General features: G+C 54.3%; 1 protein-coding gene across 3 annotated transcripts in view; it reads left to right on the forward strand.

Annotated features, from left to right (window-relative positions):
- The window catches only part of LOC125487874 (transcription factor 12-like), a 49870-nt gene that overhangs the window by 7248 nt on the left and 32226 nt on the right, over positions 1-10396 (forward strand). Inside the window, exons 2-6 of one of the 3 annotated variants that reach the window (XM_048620362.1) lie at positions 29-125; positions 3820-3956; positions 4110-4239; positions 4344-4408; positions 9646-9727. In XM_048620362.1, coding sequence (XP_048476319.1) covers positions 29-125; positions 3820-3956; positions 4110-4239; positions 4344-4408; positions 9646-9727 — 511 coding nt within the window. The remainder of the gene's footprint in view (positions 1-28; positions 126-3819; positions 3957-4109; positions 4240-4343; positions 4409-9645; positions 9728-10396) is intronic. The other 2 variants (XM_048620363.1, XM_048620364.1) reach the window with 2 other exon arrangements.

A 10396-nucleotide genomic window follows, 5' to 3' on the forward strand; every position in this document is an offset into this window, starting at 1 on the left:
CTGTGCACCCCCCCCGACCTCGCTCTAGGTATATGCCCAATCTCAGAACGCCGATGAACTCAGAGAGTCATACCTGTCCCTGAAGGGGCCGAGCAGTATGCTGTCTAGCTCGTTCTTGCTGCCAGGTAGGGTACGTGCGCTATGCCCATGGGGCCGGGGGTGGGGGATGGTGTATAGGCCTGTGACCCCAATGCTTTGGCATCCATTTTCACTGTGCCAACCAGGAACCTGAGTAATTGGTCCTTGACAACTGGCAAGTAACACTTGTGCCAGGCAATGATGATCTCCAACCATCGCCCCCTTGACATTCAATGGCATTCCCATCACTGAATTCTGCGCCCCCCACTCCTCCCCCCTCCAAATATCAGGATCTTGAGGGTTACCATTGACCAGGAACTGAACTGGGACCCAGCCCCATATCGATACATGGGGCTACAAGAGCAGGTCAGAGCCTGGGAATCCTGCAGCGAGTAACTCCCGTCCTGACTCCCCCTAACCCACCATCGACAAGGCAGGGGTGTGAGGGAATAACCCCCCCACTTGCCCTGGTTGGGGGCAGCTCCGACAAACACTCGAGAAGCTCGACACCGTCCAGGGACGAAGCAGCCCCCACCGTGGATTGGCACCACATCCACAAACACCCACTCTCTCCGCCACCGACGCTCAGTCGCAGCAGTGTGTGCCATCTACAGCGACTCCCCATGTCAGCACCTTCCAAACCCGGGACCCCTACCCCCTAGAGGGGTCAAGGGGCAGCAGATACATGGGAACACCAGCCCCCTGCAAGTTTCCCAGCGAGCCCCCCCACACCGTCCCGACTTGGAAATATATCAGGCTGTTCTTTCTGGCTCAAGATCCTGGAATTCCCTCCCTAAGGGCACTGTGCCCCTACACCACACGGGGGAGGGGTTTGCAGTGGTTCAAGATGGAGGCTCACCCCCCACCTTCTTTAGCGGGAAATAAGGGATGGACAATAATCATTGGCCCATCCGTATACCCACAAATGAACAAAAAACATCTTTTGTTATTAAAAATATCCATTGGGCGCGGGGAGGGTGGTCACTAATGAGGGAAGGAAATCTGTTCTTACCCAGGCTGGGATTAGACGTGACTCCAGGCCCGCACTCACTGATGGGGTTGATTTGTACTCTGGGCCTGAGCGATCAATGCCGGTCTGTCTGGCAACGGCACCTTCCATGAGCGATTGAGAAAGGAAGGGGGCACCAGGCCATTCAGCCCTCTTTGGCACCTGCCCCACCGTTCTACACCGAAATTACGATTCTACCCTCAGCAGCGCTTTCCCCCTTCGCCAACACAGCCCGCACGGACCCCCTTGCCCGCCAACCCACATCACCTTCCACTCCCGCATCGATCAGAAATCTCTCTCAACTCAAGCCCCGAATATACTCAATAACACCCCCCTCCACAAAAGAAAGAGAGAGAATTCCACAAACTCCATACCCTCGGAGGGAAGAAATTCCTCCCCTTCAAAGGGAGACCTCACATTCTGAAAGTCTACCCCCGCTGCCCCCATCCCACCCATACCCCCCCCTCCCCCCCACGCCCTTGTCTCTAGACTGCCCACATGTGGGCAAAATGTCCTCAAAGCCCCCTGGCATTATCAAGGCCTTGCCCCACCCCACCCCCCCAACCCCCTCGGAATTTTATCCATGTCATTGAAATAACCTCGTGGTCTTCCTGATTCCCATGGGGGCAGATTCAACGTTTCTCCGCCCATATGGCAACACGCTCCTCCCCCAAGCCCCGCCCCTCCCACTTTTCGTCCCAAGGGATCAGAAACCCCAGCAGGGATTGGCGTCGGTGGGTGGCTGGCTATTTGACAACGGGGTACTTCATGCTGAATCGAATTGGTAGCCTCCAAGTGCGGGAGACCCGGGGATTGTAAGATCGTGGGGTTGTTGAATTGCTCGCTGAGCTGGCTGGTTCTCGTTCAGACGTTTTGTCACCGTGCTGAGGTAACATCATCAGCGGAGCCTCTGATGAAGCGATGTTGTTCTACTCCACTTGGAATTTATACTCTCCGGCCCGTTATGGTGAGTAGTGTCATTTCCAGTTTTGATCTGTATGGGTTAGTATATGGGGTCCAATTCTATATGTTTGTTGGTTGAAGTATGGGTGGAGAACCATGCCTCCAGGAATTCCCGTGCGTGTCTATGTTTGGCTCAGGCTCATGGTGACCTTGTCCCAGTTAAATTGATGGCCTTCATTGTCTGAATGTACAGATATTAAGGAGATAGTAGGAACTGCAGATGCTGGAGAATCCGAGACAACAAGGTGCAGAGCTGGATGAACACAGCAGGCCAAGCAGCATCAGTTTAAGGAGAGCTCGTCGTGCTATTTTGCTGCTAGCTGATGTTCGTGTATTCTGATGGCTAGTTTCCTTCCTGTCTGTCCAATGTAACGTTTGTGGCCGTCGTTGCAAGGTATTTTGTAAACCACGTTCGTTCTGCATGATGTGGGAATGGGGTCTTTAATCCTTGTAAGTGTTTGTTGTAGAGTGGCTGTAGGCTTGTGGGCCACCATGGTTCAAAGTGGTCATAGGAGTCTCGTTATCAGTTCTGGTATGCTCCTGATGTAGGGCAGTGTGTTAGAGCGTACTGTGTCCTCCTGATGTTGTCTGTCTTGTAGGCAACTGCGGATGAAGTTGCGGGGATATCTGTTTATAGCCAGGATTTTTCCTGCGTAGTTCTGGAATGTTGCAGTGTGTCGTGGCCTTTTTTAAATAGTGTCCTAATGTGGGCTTTGTTTGTGGGCGTTAGGACTGTTGTTGCAGAAGGTGAGGATTTGGTCAGTGTGAGTTGCTTATCTGTATACTGAGGTTAGGAACACCCCGTTGGTCATACGGTCAACTCTGATGTCCAGGAACGGAAGCGGACTGTTGTTTTCTTCCTCCCTTGTGAATTTAATCCCGCCGAATACACTGTTGACGAGGTGCTGGGTCTCTTCTAGTTTGTTGCGTTTGATGATGACAAATGTGTCGTCTATGTACCATATCCACAGTTTAGGTTGAATGAGGGGGAGGGCGGTGTGTTCTAGTCTTTGCATGACTGCTTCTGCGATGAGCCCTGAGATGTACACTTTGTACACTTGACCATTGAAGATGAAGTGTGCGGTGAAACACAGGTCTATTAGTTTGCTCCATCAGCAGTGGCAACACACTCAAACTACCAGACCTGTGTCTCACCACATGCCTCATCTTTAACGGTCAAGTGTACAAGTAGATCAATGGCTTGGCTATTAACTGCGACAACATAACTATTTTATCCCAAGCCAAACATAGACATGCAGGGGAATTCCTAGAGGCATGGTTCTCAACCTATAATGCAATCAACAAACATATAGAATTGGACCCCATGTACAAACCCGTGCAGAACAGAACTGGAAATGACTCTACTCACCATAACGGACCAGACAGTATAAATTCCAAGTAGAGTAGAACAGGATCGCTTCATCAGAGGCCTCACTGATGATGTTACCTTAGTATGGTGACAAAACGTCTAAACGATAACCAGCTCGGAGAGCAAGACAGCAATCTCTCCCACAGTACAGATCTTTGCCAAAACCTTTAAACATCATAAGAATCCTGAAGGGACCCTGTTCCTTTTGTTCTGGGGGTGAAAGGAATGGGAGGGTTCAGAGAGCTCTTCCAAAGGGCTGGCACGGGGCCAATGGAGCGAATGGCCTCTGCCCGTGCTGTTTGGTTCTGGGGTGGAGGGTTGCTGAGGGCAGAGGAGGGTGGAATTTGGGGATTAGAAATGTTGGGGGGAGTCTCACTTCTGCATTTGCTTTTATTTTTAGCAGAGGGACACCACACACCGTCTGATCTGTGGCCAACATCTGGCACCATCAACCAAACCAGTTACACAGGACTCCCAGCAGCTCCCTCGTCCCACCTGAGCCAGGGGACCAGCTACGGGAACCTCCAGGAACGCCTGGTCAGTTCCAAGCGGGCGCGCTGTCGGAGGGTCAGCGCCGAGGGAGCGGGCGCTGTCGGAGGGTCAGCGCCGAGGGAGCGGGCGCTGTCGGAGGGTCAGCGCTGAGGGAGCGGGCGCCATCGTGTAATTGCGTTTTACCCTGTCTCCCTCCAGCCTTACCCTCCGTCCGAGGGAAACACCACTGTCCCTCCAGTTGCAAGTCTCCATCGCAGTGCCAACAGCTCCACAGCGTTTGTCACATCCTCACACACGCCTCCCCTCAACACTTCGGACACTCTGATGGGTAAGTGCCACGCTGCCAGCACTCTGGGGCAGTGTTTGCCCCCTCGGTTGCCCCTTGATGCCCCTGTTGCAGTGTGTAATTTGCTCTTGGTTTTTGACCTACAGGGGGCAGAGTCTCAGTGGCTGGCAGCTCTCAGACTGGTGATGCTTTGGGTAAAGCTTTGGCCTCGGTAAGTCCAAACGGTGCCCGTCCCGAACCCACGCCCAGGAGGTTCACCCCGTCTGGTACCTGGGGTGGGGGTGTTGGGCTGGGAGGGGGAACGCTGAGCAGATTTGGACCTCTCCCCTTTGAAGTTGAGGGGAATGAAGGGACCTTATTGGTAGAGATCACGTTCTGAGGGGATTGCCGAACGGAGGGCATGTATTGAGGGCACGTTTCCCCCCTCAAAGCAAGGTGTCTCTCCGTCTGTCTTCACACACTCACTCTCTCTCAAACTCCCGCTCGCTCTGTGTCTCCCTCTGTCACTCCCTCTGCCTCTCTCTCTCCCTTTCTGTCACTCACACTCTCTCTCTCGCTCTTACCCTTTCTCTCTCGCTCTTACCCTTTCTCTCTCATGCTCTTTCATTCCCTCTGTCGCTCCCTCTGTCGCTCCCGCTCCCGCACCCTCACCCTCACCCTCTCCCGCTCCCACGCCCTCTCCCGCTCCCACACCCTCTCCTGCTTTCTCTCCCATGCCCTGTCCCGCCCCCTCTCCTGCTCCCGCACCCTCTCCCACTGCCGCGCCCGTGCCCTCTGCCTCTCCTGCTCCCGCGCCTTCTCCTGCTCTCTCTCCCGCTCCCTCCCCCTCTCTCTCCCCTTCCCGCTCCTGTGCCCTCTCCCTCTCCCGCGCCCTCTCCTGCTTTCTCTCCTGCTCCCACGGCCTTTCTCGCTCCCGCTCCTGTGCCCTTTCCCTCTCCCGCTCCCGCGCCCTCTCCCGCTCCCTCTCCCGCTCCCTCACCTGCTCCATTACCCTCTCCCTCTCCCGTGCCCTCTCCTGCTTTCTCTCCCGCTCCTGCTTTCTCTCCCATGCCCGCTCCCTCGCCCTCTCCCGCTCCCTCGCCCTCTCCTGCTCCCTCGCCCTCTCCCGCGCCCTCACTCCCGCTCCCTCACCCTCTCCTGCTCCCCCCACTCCCCCTGTGCCATCTCCCTTTCCACTTGATCTCACTCCCTCACCCTCTCATGCTCTCTCTTTCACTCTGTCTGTCTGTCTCTCTCAATCTCTCTCTCTCATCACTCATTCTCTCACTGATCCTCTTGCACGCTCTCTCCTATTCCCTCTCATGCACTCACTCTCTCACTTTATCTCTCTATCCTTCTCTGTCATTCTCTCTATCTCACCATCTTCTGCTTTCTGTCTTGTTCTCTCTCATGTGCTCTCTCGCTCCCCCTGTCTTGTTCCTCCCTATCGCTCTCTTTCCTCTGTCACTCTGTCTGTCACTCCTTCTCGCTTTTGCTCCCTATCTTGTTCTCTTTCTCTCTCACACTCTCTCTCTCCCTCATGTTCTTTCATGCTCATTTTCTTTCGTCCTTCTCACCCCTCTCTCTTTCCCTATATCTCTCTCTCGTGTGCTCTCACACTCTCTCATTTACTCCCTATCTCTCTCTAACGTGCGCTCTCATGCTCCCTCTCATTCTTTCATGCTCATTTCCTCCCTCCCTTTCTCACACCCCTGCCCCTCTCTCTCTCTCCCCCCACCTCTCAGTCTCGCGTTCTCTCACACTCCCTCTCTCCCTCGTGCGCTTCCACCTTCACTTTCTCTCTCCCTCCCTCCATCTCCCTTTCCTTCTCAACACTGGCATCCGACACAATGGAAGGGAGTCACGAGGAGCCTCCCAAAGCAGCAAGATCTCTGACTCCTATGTGTGTTGTTCGACCTCACACCTTCCTTTGATACCAGGACCCTGGTTTGTGTCTCAGAGTTACCAACTCCCGAAAGCCTGGCCCTGAGTTTTGTTCCAAAGACAAAGCAACTGTGTATTCTCTGATTCAATCCTTGCTCAGAAACTGCCCTGCTAGTTCTGAGAGCTGGACAAGGTCCCCACTTCCACCTTGTTTTCACTGACAACACTCGGAATTAGGTGTTGATTTTGGCTTGATTTGATCTCGAGACAGCTCCCAGGGTGGATTCCCAAAAGCCAGCAGGTTTTGAGGGAACATCGGGTTAGGAAAATCGAGTGCAGGTTTGAAACCATGTGTCAGAGGCAGATCACAGAAAGCTCATTCGGCTTAACAGTGCGATGAAGGAAAAGTTAATAGAATCTTATTTCAAACACTGCAGGAAGCTGGAGGGGGATTTGGGGAAATCCTTGTCCAGGAGTCCCCAGAAGGCCGGCCGTTCCCAATTTCCGCGGGTAATAGGGAAGGCAAAGGGAATGGCGTATAAATGTCGGGAGGTTTTGCTAAAACTGTACACAGTGCTCGCTCAGTGCTGACCCTCCGACAGTGCCCGCACCCTTGGCGCTGACCCTCCGACAGCGCCCACTCCCTCGGCACTGACCCTCCGACAGTGCGGCGCTCCCTCGGCACTGACCCTCCGACAGTGCGGTGCTCCCTCGGCGCTGACCCTCCGACAGTACCCGCTCCCTCGGCACTGACCCTCCGACAACGCCCGCACCCTTGGCGCTGACCCTCCAACAGTACCCGCTCCCTCGGCGCTGACCCTCCGACAGCGCCCGCTCCCTCGGCGCTGACCCTCCGACAGCGCCCGCACCCTCGGCGCTGACCCTCCGACAGCGCCCGCTCCCTCGGCGCTGACCTTCCAACAGTGCCGGCTCCTAACTTCGTCAATCTCTCCTGAAGTTTCTGATTGCTGAAACCATTCTTGCAAATCATTCTGCTGTCTCTCTTAAATATATTCCCATCTTCTGTATAATGTGGGGCCCAGAACTGTACACCATATTCCATCTGAGGTCTGATAAGTGTCTTGTGCAACTAAGCATCTCTAGACTCGATGCCCCTATCACCCCTAAGGGTGAGGACGCAGTGTAAATTAATAACTGCTCTCTTCCTGTGTCCTCTCACCTTCAATCATTCATACACCTATATCCCACTGTTCCCCTGTCTTAACTAGTTTCTCAATGTTGTTCCCACTGAAATGCATCAACTTACACGTTTTTAAGATAGAAGTCTAGGAATGAGACACTTCTCTGTGTTGAATTGTACTCCACGCCTCTATTAATGCTCAGAATATTCGAAGAGGGGTAACAACGTGGAGCAGAATCTGTAAAGCTGACCAATAATGGACTTTTCCCCTCACCCTCCTGTATTGGAGATGCCTTAAGGATGTTGAAGGGAATCAATCTCTTTATTCTTTATTCATTCACGGGATGAGGGTGTCGCTGGCTGGGCCAGTATCTATTGCCCCGTCCCTAATTGCCCCAGAGGGCAGTTAAGAGTCAACCACATTGCTGTGTGTCTGGAGTCACATGTAGGCCCAGACCAGGTAAGGATGGCAGTTTCCTTCCCTAAAGGACATTATTGAACCAGATGGGTTTTTCCGACAATCGGCAACAGATTCACGGTCATCATTAGACTCTTAATTCCAGATATTTTTATTGAATCCAAATTTCACCATCTGCCGTGTCGGGATTCGAACCCAGGTCACAAGAATGTTATCTGGGTCTCTGGATTAACAGTCCAGTAATAAGAACACTCCCCATCAGCCATGGGTGTGTGAGACTGTCCCCTTTCATTTACTCACAGCCTCTGTGCCTGAATTCCTGAGTCCAACACGACGGTGTTGGATTTAACGCTTGACCGAAATATGGTTCTACTCCCAACATCACCCGCCCCACCCTGGCTAAATGGCCTGCTTTTTATCACCCTTGTTAGACCCAATGCACAGTGCCCGCTCCCTCGGCGCCATCCCTCCAACGGCGCCCGCTCCCTCGGCGCTGACCCTCCGGTGCCCGCTCCCTCAGCGCTGACCCTCCGACAGCGCCCGCTCCCTCGGCGCTGACCCTCCGACAGCGCCCGCTCCCTCGGCGCTGACCCTGGCCCGTGCGAGGTGGGTCCCCAGGCGGGACGCGATCAGCTGCTGGAAGGGGGTCCACACTGCGGGCGAGAATCGGAATACAATCCCAGTCCCTCAAGCTCTCAGCTTGTGGAGCTGTTCCCAAAACAATGTGCCCTGTGCTCGGATGGGACGGGGCTGAATGCCATCTGATGTTCCCGGCCCATTTTCCAAACGCGGTTTTTGCCAGTTCGCAATTTGCCGGTTCGGAATATCCGATGCACGGCCCGTTGGGGCAAGCGAGCAGAACGGAGCTCGCAACCTTAGCTGTGAGCTAGTACGGACATGGATAGCGGGTGGACCGTGGCATTTCTGTGATTAAAACGTTCTCCCATCCAGAACATGTCTCTGAGGGGTGTGTGGGGGTCAAACAATACCATTTCTCGTGTTACAAAAAGCCCGGCATCTGACTTTCAGTGGGTAATACAGACGACGAACAGAACACTGGCCTCTATTTTGAAGGGAATGGGGTGGAAAAGTTGGGGAGGTTTTGCTACAACTATTCAAGTCTCTAGTCAGATCACAGCCGGAATACTGTGATCAGTTTCGGGGGCCCTGTATCCAAGCAAAGATAGACTGGAGGCAGCCCAGAGAAAGTTCGCTCGGCTAATCCTAGAGATCGATGGACTGTGTTTTTGAGGAGGTGTTGGGTAGGTTGGAGCTTCTACTCCTGGAGCTCAGAAGATTGGGAGGCGACCTTATTGAAACAGACAAGATTCTTCAGCGGAAATTGACAGGGGAGATGTGGGGAGGGTGTTTCCCCCTTGTGTGTGGGAGAGTCTAGGACCAGGGGGACATCATCTCAGAATAGGGGGGTCGCCCATTGAAGATAGAGTTGGCGAGGAATTTCTTCTTTCTGAGGGGAACTTGCAGGGGGCTGGTGTCCCCATGTATCTGCTGCCCCTTGCCCCCTCTGAGAGGGGGGTAGAGGTCCCGGGTTTGGAAGGTGCTGACTTGGGGAGTCGCTGTAGATGGTACACACTGCTGCGACTGAGCGTCGGTGGCGGAGGGAGTGGGTATTTGTGGATGTGGTGCCAATCCAAGGTGGGGGTGGGGGGCTGCTTTGTCCCTGGACGGTGTCAAGCTTCTCGAGTGTTTGTCGGAGCTGCCCTCCATCCAGGGCAAGTGGGGGGGTGGTATTCCCTCACTCTCCCACCTTGTCGATGGTGGGTTTGGGGAGAGTCAGGACGGGAGTTACTCGCTGCAGGATTCCCAGCCTCTGACCTGCTCTTGTAGCCCCCTGTATCGATATGGGGCTGGGTCCCAGTTCAGTTTCTGGTCAATGGGTAACCTCCAGGATGTTGATAGAGAGGGAGGGGGGAGGAATCTGGTGAGCTTACCAATAATGGAAGCCTGTGCAAAACCGTGGTGAGTAGATCCCACAGCTAATGACCGGTGATCTTGTCTTTTCAAGCAGATTTATTCACCGGATCCAACCAATAACAGCTACACGTCCAATCCACCCACCCCTGTAAGCTCTCCACCATGTTTGCCTGGTAAGTTGGGAACCGCTCTGTCGCTTAATCTCTTGTCGCGTGGAGGAGATTATCAAGGGCTGCGCTGCCTTTTGGGGCAAGGCACCCCCCCCCCCCCCACCAATGCCCCCCATCACCCCCCCAACCCTGTCGCACCCCTTGTGGGGTTGGGGGGGAGCGGTGTGGGCACTGACGATCCCAACATTGTCTATTGAACGGGGAAAGGGTTAATGCCTGCTTGGCGTCCAATCCAATGTCCACCATCTGGGCGTCCATCTTGGCAAGGGATTACCACCACACCAATTGGCGAACGCGCTCGACCCCCACCCATGTTCGCAGCCGTGGCATCGATCCATCCCCCCACCCGACAAAAGGCTGACCAAGCCGAGGCGTGCTAGGCGCCGCAGAAATGCAGGTCCTTTCCGGGCCCTTAAGGGATCAACCGCGTGGGTCTGCAGTTGTGCGCGGGGGAGGGTGGGGAGTTCCCCAGACCACATAAGGACCCTGAGGTTGTGGAGGTGGGTTTGAGGTTACTCGCGATCTGAAGACATTAGACTTCAATGTTGAGGGAAGAAGGGTTCGATTCCTGGTGGATTGTAAATTTGTTGACTCAAATCCGGACTCGGAGGCTAGTGTTGGGAATGGGGGGGGTGCTGGTTGGTGCGGTGACCGTGACAACAGTAATAAACA

The sequence above is a fragment of the Rhincodon typus genome, chromosome 46, assembly GCF_021869965.1.
Source record: "Rhincodon typus isolate 14 chromosome 46, sRhiTyp1.1, whole genome shotgun sequence".
NCBI classification, from domain to species: domain Eukaryota; kingdom Metazoa; phylum Chordata; class Chondrichthyes; order Orectolobiformes; family Rhincodontidae; genus Rhincodon; species Rhincodon typus.